The following is a 13,902-nucleotide window of genomic DNA, read 5'->3' on the forward strand; positions in this document are numbered from 1 at the left end:
ATTAAAATTCGAAAATTTTTTCTAAAGCCTCCAGGGGACTTCGTTTTCGCACGAAAAAATTTTATGTGCCCTTATTGCATCCGGACCCACAATTATAAACAAATATCGTTTAACAAATATTCTTTAATTAAAATCACTGACAAGCTAGTTTGTAGAGAATAAGAAGAAAAAACGATTCTTTTTTGCCCAGAAATACCGATAATAGGTGTTTGTTTATGCAATTTGTTAAAAAAACATAAATAAATATAAAGTGACAAATTTTCATGATCCAGTGTCATTTTGACGGTAAAGGCAAGCAATTTTAACGCACAATTCATAAAAATTTATTAACATAAAAGTTTAAGTAAACGAAAATTTAAAAATCGACTCCCATAATTCTGTTAAAAATTGAGCGCTGAATTTTTCTAAAAAAAAAAGAATCTAAAATGTCTGGCGGCACCAAGCAAACAAAATTTTTCCAGTTATGGGTCATGCATAAACTGCGTTACCAATTTTTTTATCTCCTGTAGCCATTGGATAAAGACGCATTTTCCGTTTATAAATTTTTTGAAATAAAAATAATGCAGATTACGTATTGAATTCCATACGAAACACAATTTCGAAGATTTCAAGATGAAATATATTGTATTTTCAACAAAATAGTTGAATTGTCTACCCAAACAAAATTTACTACCCACAGAAATGAATTTTCAACACAGAAAGATGAATTTAGAAAAAAGCAATTAATTTTCAACTCAACAGTTGCATTAAAACCAAATAGATGAACTTTTCGACCAAGAAAAATGACTGTTCTGTCATACAATATGGATTTATAATCCAAAAGGATGAATTTTAAATAATGTAGTTGAATTTTCGACCAAAACTGATGACTAACAAAATAGTTTAATTTTCTACCAAAATGTTGAATTTTCGGAATCACCCGAGCGAAAAATCTACTTTCGTCCCGTGTTGCATACAGTATTTTATTCCATTCTCGACCGTGGCCACCTTTGGGCCCTGAAAAGCGGGCCTGACGCATTTTTCTATAGCTTTGTTCGTGCCTCGAATTTTTTTCGATTAATTTTTACTTTCGCCCCGCAAATTTCACTTTCGCCCCACAAATTTTACTTTCGCCCCACAAATTTTACTTTCGCCCCACAAATTTTACTTTCACCCCGCTAATTTTACTTTCGCCCCGCTAATTTTACTTTCGCCCCGCTAATTTTATTTTCGCCCCGCTGATTTTACTTTCGCCCCTATTTTCAGGGGCAAAAGGTGGCTATTTCGGTCGAGTGTGGAATACAATACATTAATGTTCTACCGAATATTTGAGTTTATAACTGATATAATTTACAGAATGTGATTTCAGCCAAAAAACTTTGAACAGAAATAAAACTAATTTAAAAAAAAAAATGTTTAAATTTTCAAACCAAAAAGATGAATTTTTGGCTAAGAGGATATTCTATCAGAGATGACGAATTTACAACTTATCCAATGTACAGTACAAAATGTTAACGAATTATCTGCAAAAAATTATAATTTTTAACTAAAAAATATTGTTTTTTAACCAAAAAGTTTAATTTTCTAAGAAAAAATGGAATTTTCAACAAACCAGATTAATTTTCTACCCAAATATATAACATTTTAACAAAATGCAAGAATTCTCAACCAAGGAGATTAATCTTCTATCAAAAAAGACGAATGTTTAACTTATCCAATATACAGGATAAAGTATTAACTAAATATGAAATAGTCAAATTTTCAGATAAAAAAAAAATTAATTTTTGAACAAAAAAATGTATTTTCAAGAAAGTGGTTAAATTTTCAAGAAAAAGATGAATTTTTGACTGAGATAGATTATTGTTCTACCAAAAAAGATGAATTTTGAACAAAATATATGAATTTTCAACAAAATTATTCAATTTTAAAGTCAAACGAACAAATTACCGATAAAAAAGTTGAATTTTCAACCCAAACATATGGTTTATCAACGAAAAAGTTGATTTCCAATCAAGTGGTTCACATTTTTCATTGAAAAAGATATATTTTTAATAAAAATAGTTAAATTATTTACCAAAGAGATGAACCTTCAACTAAAATTTGTTAACAAAGTAATTGAATCCTCCATAAAAATTATAACATTCTAATAAAATAAGACGAGTTTTAACCAAACGGTAGTGAATTCAGAACCAAAAATATAATATTTAGTAGCCTTTTCAATAGAAAAATGAAATTATATCCAAAAGAAGATTTGGATTTTCTTATTGGACTCATTGGCCAGGTCACCTTTTCTTTTAGGAAAAGTTGCTCATTAGCAACTTTGAAGTAGTTTGGCAACAGATTATGCTGACAGATATGAACCTAAATTCCATATGTAATATATATTCATTCTCTCCATTGGGTAACAGAGAACGCTTTGAAATTTAAATACGATTCCTTTGCTGAACACGTACTTCCAATTCTTTAACTTGAGTCTTTTTTTTTTAATTCAGAGTATACTATTCGCTTCTAGAATTGCAGAGATTACAGTCCATCCCCTTTTTCCCCTTTTCGTCCCCTTAAATTTGAAAAATCTCCTAAAATTCCTAACATCGAGAATTTTGATCTAATTTTCTCCTTTCTCTTCCCTTTTTTTGCAAGGTTTAGGCTCATTTTGAAAGAATCAAACGGAAATGCAATACATCGGAAGACAATATAATTTTGTAGATTTAAGAAAATCGTCGACAGCGAAGAACTTGACTTGTCAAATAAAGAGATGAATTTTCAGCTAAAAGAATGAATTTTCTACAAAAAAATTAATTTTTAACGAATTAGTTCTACTTTTAACCAAGTTGTTGAACTTTCAATAAAAAAATATAAATTTTTAAGAAAAAATGTGAAAGATAGTTGATATTACAACCATGCAAGATTTTGATTCTAAATCACAAGAAATTGATTTCAAACAAAATATTAATTTTCTACAAAACAATTGAAGTTCCAACTCGAAAATGTAGACTTTGAACAGAAATGTTAGTTTTCAACCAAATAGTTGAATTTTCTACGAAGCTGTTGAATTTTCAAGCCGAAAATATGAGATTTGTACAAAGCAGTTAAATTTTCTACTTGAAAATCTGAATTTTCAATAAAAAAGTCAATTTTTTACAAGAAAAAAGAAGTTTCAACAATAGAAATAAATTTTAGCCAAAGAGATGAATTTTTAACCAAGAAATATTTATCAGTTCAGTTTTCAACCCAGAAAGACGAATTTTCAATAAAAAAAATTGGAGAAAAAAAACGAATTTTTAAGAATTTTCGACCCAAGTGATGAATCTTCAACCAAGAAATATTTTTTAGTCGAGGAAGAAAAAAAATTGTTACCCAAATAGTTTATTTTTCAACTTAAAAATGCGATTTTTCAACGAAAATCTTATAGTTGATATTTCCAACAAACAATATTTTTATTTTACATAAAAAACAGTTGAATTCAACCAAAATAGACCATTTTCAACACTATAGTTTATTTTTCAACGAAAAAAAAAAAAATTTCTCAGTCATGAAATAAAAATTCAACCAAATTGTTGGATTTTCAATCCCAAAATACGAGTTTTATACAAAATAGTATGATTTTTAATCTGAAAATGTGAATTTTTAACAAAAAAGTTCATTTTCTACGAAAAAAAATGTTGAAAAATACGAATAAATTTTGAACCAAAGTGATGAATCTTCAACCAAGAAAGAATTTTTCACTGAATAAAGAATAAAATGTCAACCAATTTGTTGAATTTTCAAGCCAAAAAGACGAATGTCATACAAAATGGTTAATTTTTAAACTATAAGGTCTATTTTTATTTAAAGAATTTGAATTTGAAACTAAAAAGTTTAGCTTTTAAAAAATGTTTGAGTTTTCAACAAAAAAAGTTCATTTTCAGCCAAAGAGATGAATCTTCAACTAAGGAATATTTTTCAGACAATTTTCTACGTAAAAGTTGAATTTTCAACTATGAAGTCAATTTTCACCCAAATAGTAGATTTTTCTACCAAATTGTTGAATTTTTAATTTAAAAAATCGAATTTGCAATAAAACACTTTAGTTTTTAACCCGAAATTATGAATTTTTAGTTACAAAGAATGAATTTTTAACCAAATTATTGAATTTTCAACAAAGTAATTAACCTTGTAACCAAATAATGCAATTTTTAACTTATAAAGACGATTTCTTATAAAAAATTGTATAATTTGAATTTCAACCAAAACAGACTTTAGTTTTAAATTAAAAACAGTGGAATTAAAACCAAAAAAGACGAATTTTTAATAAAGCAGTTGAATCCTTAATCAAACCACATTAATATTCAACCAAACATTTGCATTTTTAATAAAAAATGATGACTTATACCAAAAGAGAAGAATTTTTAACCAAAAAGACGAATTTCCAACAAAGCAGTTGAATGTTCAAGAAAAAAAACTGTCAACCAAATTGTTTTATTTTTAAGGCAAAAGGACGAATTTTTTGCAAAGCAGTTGAATTTTTAACCAGAAATTAAGAATTTCCAACAAAAAAGTTCAACAACATTTTCAAAACAAAAAGTTTAAGTTAACTGTTTCATGTAAAATTAAATGAAAAATATTTTTTTCTTGAAGATTTATCTCTTTGGTAGAAAATGAACTTTTTTGTTGAAAATTCAACAATATAGTTAAAAAGTCAATATTTTTAGTTAAAAATTCAAATTTTTTGTTGAAAAAATTGACTTTATGTGTTACATTTTAATTATTTTGTATAGCATTCGTCTTTTTGGTTTTAAAATATAACAAATTGTTTGACATTTTTGTTCTTTCTTGACTGAGAAATTCTTTCTTGGTTGAAGATTCATGTTCTTGGTTAACAAATCTTTTGTATAGAAAATTAAATTTATTGTTAAAAATTCACATTTAAAAAAAAACTGATTTATAGAAACTCGTCTTTTTGGCTCGAAAATCTTATAACTTGGTTAAATATTTTTTCTTTCTTGATGGAAAAATATTTTTTGGTTGAAAAATCAGCTGTTTTGTTGAAAATTTGTCTATTTTGTTTGAATTCAACTGTTTTATATTTAAAATGTTTTTGATTGAAACATCAATTACATTTTTTTGTTGAAAATTCTTCTTTTTGAGTTGGAAATTAAACTATTTTGGTATAAGATTAAAACAATTTGGTTGGAAATTATCTTTTGTTAAAAATGCATACTTTTTAGGTGAAAACCAAACTATTTTGTAGAAAATTCGTTTTTTTTTTTAAATAAATTTTCGAAAACTTTTCCTAGTTTTCAAATATTTCTATTCTATTTAAAACGTCTTAAATTCCTGAAAATATTTTTAACTGACACGAATTTTTTGAAAAATTTTCAAATATTTCAATTTAAATAAATTAGCTTACAGTCTTCTAAATTTTCCCAGCAGTTTTAAGAAATTTTGTATATTCTCTTCAAAACTTTCGAAATTATTTTCAATTCTACTAAATGTTTCCTAAATTTACTCGATTTTTGTTCGTCTTTATTTTGAAATCTTATCAAATTGAAACATTTTGCTTTAAAATTTTCTAAATTATTATTAGAAATCTTAGGAAATCGTTTGTTATGTTGAAAAACCTTTTTCAGTTTTCTCTTAAAGTTCATTTTTCAAAATAAAAAACTATTTAAAATTTTCACACTGCATTTTTTATTTATTCTACAAAATTAAAAAAATTGCCTTAAAATTTTTCAGATTATTATTTGACTATTTTTGAAATAGTCAAAACTTGACAAAATTCAGTTTACCTACAAAATTTGTAAATCTTGAAAAACTACAAAAATTACTCTCAAAGTCTTCCATGTTCTTTGAACCCACGTTTTAAAATCTCTGAATTCACTTTTATAACCTGATTTTCACACCAGAGCGATAAACATGACAAAAGGCAAATAAAAGTCAAAACAACTAGAACAAAGTTTCTACTAGCGCCGTCGCATGGCCGCTTTCAACTCTCGGTGACACGAGGCTTTTAACCCTCAAACGGTACACTGGTGTAAATTCGCACCCGAAGTTTTTTCATTCGGTTGGCATTCACACAAACACAGCTGCAGCGGATTATCCCCATATATATTAAATATATATGTTAAATATGCGTGATATATGCTAGTTGTTTATTAGATGTTCAATATATTAAATATTTAATATTAACATTGCGAACAAACCAATTCGCACCAGTGTACCGTTTACGTATTCTCGGTCGGAGGGTACCGTTTGAAGGTTAATAATAAATAAAATCCCCTTTTTTTTAACTAAAGCTCAGCCACTGAATGGCTATGATTCCTAGAATTGCATCATCTTTTTTAAGTTAATAGATCTTGAAATAAATAAAATAAAATGCCCTTTCTCAGGTGAGCTATTTAATCGTCGACGAGATGCATCATGAGCATCCGGAGTTGATTCGCGATCAGTACTGGGACGAAGTCTTCCCCGTGGAATTGCCCTACACGGCAGCTTCCGAACCCTTCCGCGAGGAACATCCTGAACCCTCAACAGCGAATATCCAACTGACAGCAGCTCAACAAGAAGTTTTGCCTTCCTCGGTTCGAATCGACGAAATGGTTCCGCCCGATTATCAGCAAAAACAATTCCGAACCGACATTGCCGAAGATTCCATCTCCGGGATTCACTTTAACGTCGGAAAAATGTCAAGGTAAATTTCCAAGTATCTCTCGTAAATAAAAAAAAAAACGAATGTAAATAAGAATTCCTCCGAGGAATTTCCGCTATTTCCTCTTCTTTGCGATGTTTACAGTTCAGAAGAGGTACACATTATCCTCTTCTAATTGGGATTATGAAACCTGGTAACAAACCGTTAGAGAATATTTCTACATCCCTCCCTCCACCTGATTATTTTTTTAATAATTTTTTATTTTCCCTGATGATTATTATTCAAATACCAGAATTTTGATTTCGTAATACTTTTAACATAGAATCTTTTATAAACGGAATAGAGCAGTATTTTAGGTAAAAAATTTCAAATTTATCAATTTATTTTAAACAAAAAAAAAAGTATTTTCTATTTTAAAAGATGGATTTTTAACAAAATTAAATTTATACAAAAAAGAATTTTAAAAGCAAAAAGACGAAGTTTCAACAGATAAAGATTTTTTACTCAAGAAAGAAAGAAAACTTTATCTAAATTGTTGAACCTTCAAGCCAAGAGACAAATTTATTGAAACTGATGCATTTTTAACCAAGAAAAATGAAATTTCAAATTAAGAAAATTCTTTTTGTTTCTAGCAAAAAATGAGAATTTTCGACTAAAAAATATAAATCTGAAAAAAATGGGAAATTTTACATTTTAAACCAAAAACAAGGCTTTTATACTAAACAGTTAAATTTTCAACCGTAGACACAAGGTTTCAATCAAAAAATACATTTTTAACAATGAAGTCTAACTTTTGCCCAAGTAATTTAATTTTTCATCAAAAAAGATTAATTTGCAACAAAATAGTTCAACTTTTGACCAAAGAGATGGATTTTCAACTAAAAATATAAACCTTTAAAAAAATGGTTTCTGAACTAAGTAATTCAAGTTAATCTTTCGAACAAAATAGTGCAATACTCAAGCAAAGAAGAATAATTTTCAACCAAACAGTTTAATTTTCATTTAAAAAAATGAAATTTCTTATAAAAAAGATGAATTTTTAAATAAAAATTATAAATTTTCAACAACAAAAATAGTTGAATGTTCTGTTAAGAAGACTTCAACTGTTTTTTGACGATTAAAATATGACTTTTTAAGCAAAAAATCAGTTTCTACGAAAAAATTTAATTTTCAATTTTAAAAAACGAGTTTCCTCAACCAAAAAGTATGATTTTTTGACAAAATAGTTGAATTCTCTAAAAAATAGTTGCGTTTTTATTCAAGGAAGATGAAACTTTCTCTAAAGCAAATTAATTTTCGATAAAAAAAACAACATTTTTTCATGTTGAACTTTCTTTCAGAAAAGATTTCAGTTCACACCAAAATATAAATTTTAACAAAAATTAAAATTGTTACGAGATAATTAAATTTTAAACAAAACAGCAGCATTTTCCACCAAAAAGTATGATTTTGCAACAGAATTGTTGTATTTTCAACCAAAAAGTTGTATTTTTATCCAAGAAAGATGAAATTTCTTTTAAATCTGACGAATTTTATTCTTAAAAAAATTGAAATGGTTGAATTTTCATAGGGAAAAGATATCAGTTTTCATTTCAACATCAAAATATTATATTTTAACCAAAAGTAATTTTTCCATGAAATAGTTAAATTTTCAACAAAACAGCAGAATTTTCAACCAAAAGGTATGGTTTTGCAATAAATTTCTTGAATTTTCAACCAAAATGTTGCATTTTTGTCCAAGAAAGATGAAATTTCTCTTAAAATAGATGAATTTTTAATATAAACATTTTTTTAAATAGTTTAATTTTCACCCAGAAAAGGTTTCAGTTCTCTTTTCAACACCAAAATATCAAATTTAAACAAAAGCAAATTCTCTAAAATTATTAAATTTTCAACAAAGCAGCATAATTTTCAACAAAAAAGTAGGACTTCAAAAAAATTGTTGAATTTTTAACAAAATAGCATTTTTGTCCAAAAAACATGTCATTTCTGCTAAAGTAGGTGCATTTGAAAATTAAAAAGACAAAATTAAAAAAAGAGTTGAATTTTTAATGAAACAGTTCCATTTTTGTCGAAGAAAAATGAAAATTGTACTAAATCAAGTGAATTTTTTAATCAAAAAGACAAATTTTCAACAACAAAAAAAGAGTTGAATTTTTATCCAAAAAGATTTCAATTGACTTTTCAACACAAAAATTCAAAAGTTTAATGTTATACGAAAAGAGGTGAATTTTTCAACCCAAAAAGAGGAATTTTTAAGAAAACAGTTGAATTTGTAAAGAAAAAGGATGTCTTTTTAAGAATGAATTTTCAACAAAGTAATAAAATTTAAAACTAAAAAGATAATCTTCAGGAGAAATTTTTTCCGAATTTGGAAAAATTACGTACATCAGCTGTTACTTAATTTGAGAAAACGCTGTTCTTGCACAAATTTATGGTGCACAAAATATTTCCCACACAAAATTTAACATTTATATTTTTCTTACACCCCATTTTTTCTGCACAGAATATTTAATACACAAAACATAATATTGTTTAATCATTTTATTTTTTTCTGCAGAAAACAGTTTCTGTACAACATTTTTCCTACACAAAAGATTTTCTACAAAGAATATTTCCTACCAAAAATTAAATAGTTATATTTTATTATGGGGATATTTAAAAAATATTGTGCACAAAAATATTATGTCCAATATTATTCCTATACGAAATATATTCTACACAATATATTTAAAACGGTAAATAAAATATTTTCTACACATTAACTCATTTTTATTCGATGAATGATAAGTTTTCAAGGATTTTTTAAAACTAATTTCAAGTTATTTAAACAGTTATTATTAGTCGAAACCATGTTTTGCGCCTGTAAAACGTGAAGTGATTATTTTTCAGGATTAATGGTACATTTTAAACAAATTTGGTAATTATTTAAAGAAATTTCATTTGTGCAAACGATTTTTTCCTTTTTACTCGTAAAGTATTATTATTTCCCGGAACTAATTACACAATGAACGAATATATTTTTTTAACGACATTAGCCATTATTTAAACAATTTTCATTTGTTAAGGCCATTTTTCGTCCTGTACATCCTTAACAGTTATTACTGTGTTTTATTTCAGAACTTATAACCAATAAAAAAAATCATCTTTTTAACCATTTTTTTTTAGTTACTTTATTGATAGTTATTTTTTTAAATCGATTTAATTGATGAAACAAAACACTGCTTAATCAGCGAAATATATTGTTCAAGAGATTTAAAAACACTCGAACTTTTTCCATCTTTCCTATGAAAAAAAAACAAGTATTATTAATTTTTTAAATTATCACAAATTGTCTGTGACAAAAAAATATCACTCTTAAATTTCTTCATCGCCGACATTAGTTTCAGAAAATAATAACTTTTCACAACTTACAGGATTAAAAAATTTGTTGAAACAAATGAAAATTGTTGTTTTAACAGTCGGTAATTGTGTCATTAATCCCAGCAAAGTAATAACCTTTCACGATTCACAGCATGAAAATTGTTTAAATAATTACCAAATTTACTAAACAAGAACTATTATCCTTGAAATTCATCCACTGCATAATTTATCCGAAAAATAATTGCTTTTTACGATTTGCAGGTAAAAACATTGTTTAAACAATTGAAAATTAGTTTAAAGATACTTTAAAACTTCTCACTTATCAAAGACAAATAATAGATGTTAAAAAAGTTTTTAAAATACCGTCTTTAGTATTGATTTTACAAAATTCACCCTAGTGGGAAAGTTTTTACAAAAAGTGCAAAAAAACTAAAACCATTTCTACAGGAATCTACAAATAAATACAATAAATTACAACTGTAATTACAGGAAAGTAGAACTTTTTTCTATTATTCTGACGAATATTACACTTTTTTGTATTTTATTGTATTTGATTGAAATTTTTATTTCTTACTTATTTTGCGAAAAAAGTATAATCACAAAAATTTACAAATATCTAGAATATTGCAATGAGATAATTTTAAATTAAGAAGTGCACATGATTTATTTCTCTAGAATATATACTGCGTAGAAAATATTTTGTGTGGGGAAAATATAATAGTATTAAACAATAATTAATTCTGTGCAGGAAATATTTTGTGTAGAAAAACAAATAAAATTATTAAACAATATTAATTTCAGTGTAGGAAATTTTCGGTGCAGAAAAAATTTTTTCTAGGAAAAATATAACAGTATTAAATTTTGTGTAGAAAATATTTGGTGTAGGAAAAATATAATATAAGTACCCTATTTTCAAGGTGTCGTCCCTAAGGGTACCCTATTTGAGTAATCGTACATTAATTCATGAGTTAATCACTATTAATTTTAGGTCTATACTTATTATTGAATTATTTTGCATTCTTTGAAATATTTCACGGTATTTATAAAGGTTCCGAGAAATTTTTAATAGATTACAATAATTTTAAGGAAATTTTAAGATTTTAGGGCATTTGTAAAACTTTTAAGACATTATTTTCAGAAGCTTTTTTAATTTGAATTATTTTAGCGAATTTTAAAAGATTCCAAGGATAAAAAAATTAATTTAATTAATTTGCAGTGATTTTAAAGGTTTGAAATATTATTGGGAATGGTTAAATTGCGATACGCCACCTGGTGACAAACATCCGAAGTAGAAAGAATAGGTACGATTTTAAAGATGCATTTTAATTTGTGCATAAAATTGTTTGAACGATTTTTTTGTGGAGTTTAATGTATTTATTGAATAATAAAAATAAGTTGTTATCGAAAACAAAGTGTTGTAGATGGAATTTACATATTATACTGTGAAAAAAGAGACACATTTTTTGACAAAAATATTTTTCTAAAAAAAAAAAAACAATTACCGTTCTCTTTATTGTGATTTTCAAACAATTATAAACTTAAATGAACTTACTTTGAAGCAAAAATGAACTCAAAGTACATTTTTATTAATTTATACATTAAATATTTACCATTTAAAAATCTGATCTAAAAGTTAGGTTAGAATTCGCATTTAAATTTATTATATGGATAAAATTTGTCGCTACATAAATTAATTAATGTTTATTTAATTGTACAATGCATTGAAACTCACATGAAATAGTGAAATAATTGTATTTTTTTTAAAAACCTATTTCACAAAAATATGTTTTTTTTTTACTTTATAAGATGAAAATTCTATCTCAAACTATTTGTTTTTGATGAATATTTGTTTTTGGTATTCAATAATTGTTTTAAACTTTACAAAACAATCGTAACAACACTTTTATTTAAAAATTAAAATACATGTTAAAAATTGTACCTACTCTTTCTAGTTCCATTTTTTGGCACCATGTGGTGAAATGGTAGAGTGTAGACTGCACCCTTCCCAAAAGGATAAAGAATACTTTTCCATGTTTTCAGAAAATATCATCATAGAATATCACGAAATTTCATAATATTTTAGTGCATTTTAAAGAATGTATTGATGAGAAGTGAGGTATTTTGTAGGGTTTTAAATATTTGTAGAGATTTCGAATTCAACCTAAATTCTTTTGAATTCTCTTGAATTTTATGAATTCACTGAAAGTTTTTTAATTCACTTGAATTTCTATAAATTTACTCTTTTCTACTCAATTCAATGGATTTTTTTTAAATTAAAAAGTTTTAATTTAATTGATCCTGCAGATCAACTGATGCAATGATTAAAGGATATGAAATATTTTAACGTATTTTGTTTTAATCCTTGGCATTTTCAAGAGCTTTTCATAATTTTAGAGGAGGCTAAAGGATTTGAAATAATCTTCAAGTTCTTTCAAAAGTTTCAAGGGCTTTCAAAAGATATCAAAGAATTCGAAATATTTTAGGGTATTTTAAAAGATTATCAGATTTTTTTTATTCATTTCAGTAGTTTGAAGGCTTTCAAAGACTGAAATATTTGAATTGTAGAAAAATTATTTCTTCTGTCTTACGGTAACGGCAAAATAAAAACAAATTTGAGCTATCAAGTCAACTCCATTTATTTTTAGAACAAAAATTAAAACTTCGACGACGTTTCGGCATCACTGCGTGCCTTTTTCAGAGTATCTAAATAATAATGATAATAAGCTAATACATAATGAAAATAAATAAAAATAGTTTTAAAAAAAGTTATTATTTATGAGTAAAAAATATTTAAAAAATAATACCTTAGTTTAAAACGATTTGTAAGCGAAACAACAATCATTTTGCAATTTTGGACTCAATACGTGTCAATTTTTTTGTGTCATAATTAAAAATAGTTTATACGTTATTAAAGTTTTAAAAAAAGTAAGACTCCCAACAATTATTGAGGATGAGTACAAAGAGAAAGCCTCATAAAATTGAAGAGGCCTTTTTAAGCGTAAAAACTATATTATTAACGATTATAAAACCGTTCTAAGTGTTTTGGAAACAACGACGAACATATGACTAGGAGATAAATAAGGCGGTAAATCGTTGATGAAGATAAAGGCAGTATATAAAATGAAATACAATGATTGGCCAAATTTCCATAGAATTACTGATGAGGAAGCGCGAAATTAAATTAAATTTAAATTTCAAGATTTAAAGAAACATTTTTTTGTAACTAAAATAAGATGACATTAATTAATTATGCTTTGGTAAATTTTATTAATATTTAAAATTTCATTTTTTAAATTAACAGAAATATTTCGAAATTTGTTTATGAATACAGATTAAATAATACGTCTTTGATAAGTATTTTTTTCAGTAGCTAATATTTGAATATTGCTGAATTCGAAATCGAAATAGTGATTAGAATTCCAAGAGTGTTGTGAGAAGCCTGTATTTAAATTTCCAATTGTACAATCTCTTTTATGTTCGGCAATTCTAGTTTTTAATCTCCTCCCAGTTTCACCTATATAAACTTTATTACAACATTTGCATTTTATCATATAAATAACACCAGACAAATTTTCAATGCTATCCCTATCTTTTTTCTTTAATAAATAGTTATCTAAACTGTTAGTGTTTTTGAAATAAACATTTATGTTAAATTTTTTTAATGAACTTCGTAAACGTTCAGAGAGACCTTGTATATACGGTAACGCAACTTTTAAACCAAATTTATTGTAAGTATCAATCCATTTATTTTTATTTTTAGTACTGTTATAAAGGGGGAGGGTTGGTAAGGCCGGTTTTTGGCCTAATTTATTTTTGGACCAAAAAATCTAAAAAAAATCATGGTAGTATCTTATAAGTATCCCGAGTCGATTGCACGCTAAACGGACTACCCTCCACCCCCCAGCCACCCCCACCCCCCTACAAATATAGGA

The 13,902-nt window shown here is 26.1% G+C and overlaps 1 protein-coding gene across 1 annotated transcript in view; it reads left to right on the top strand.

Annotated features, from left to right (window-relative positions):
- The window catches only part of LOC117170010 (bestrophin-4-like), a 66,977-nt gene that overhangs the window by 36,090 nt on the left and 16,985 nt on the right, over positions 1-13,902 (top strand). Inside the window, exons 5-6 of the mRNA XM_033356524.1 lie at positions 6,348-6,649; positions 6,752-6,761. Coding sequence (XP_033212415.1) covers positions 6,348-6,649; positions 6,752-6,761 — 312 coding nt within the window. The remainder of the gene's footprint in view (positions 1-6,347; positions 6,650-6,751; positions 6,762-13,902) is intronic.

The sequence above is a fragment of the Belonocnema kinseyi genome, chromosome 3, assembly GCF_010883055.1.
Source record: "Belonocnema kinseyi isolate 2016_QV_RU_SX_M_011 chromosome 3, B_treatae_v1, whole genome shotgun sequence".
Classification (NCBI taxonomy): domain Eukaryota; kingdom Metazoa; phylum Arthropoda; class Insecta; order Hymenoptera; family Cynipidae; genus Belonocnema; species Belonocnema kinseyi.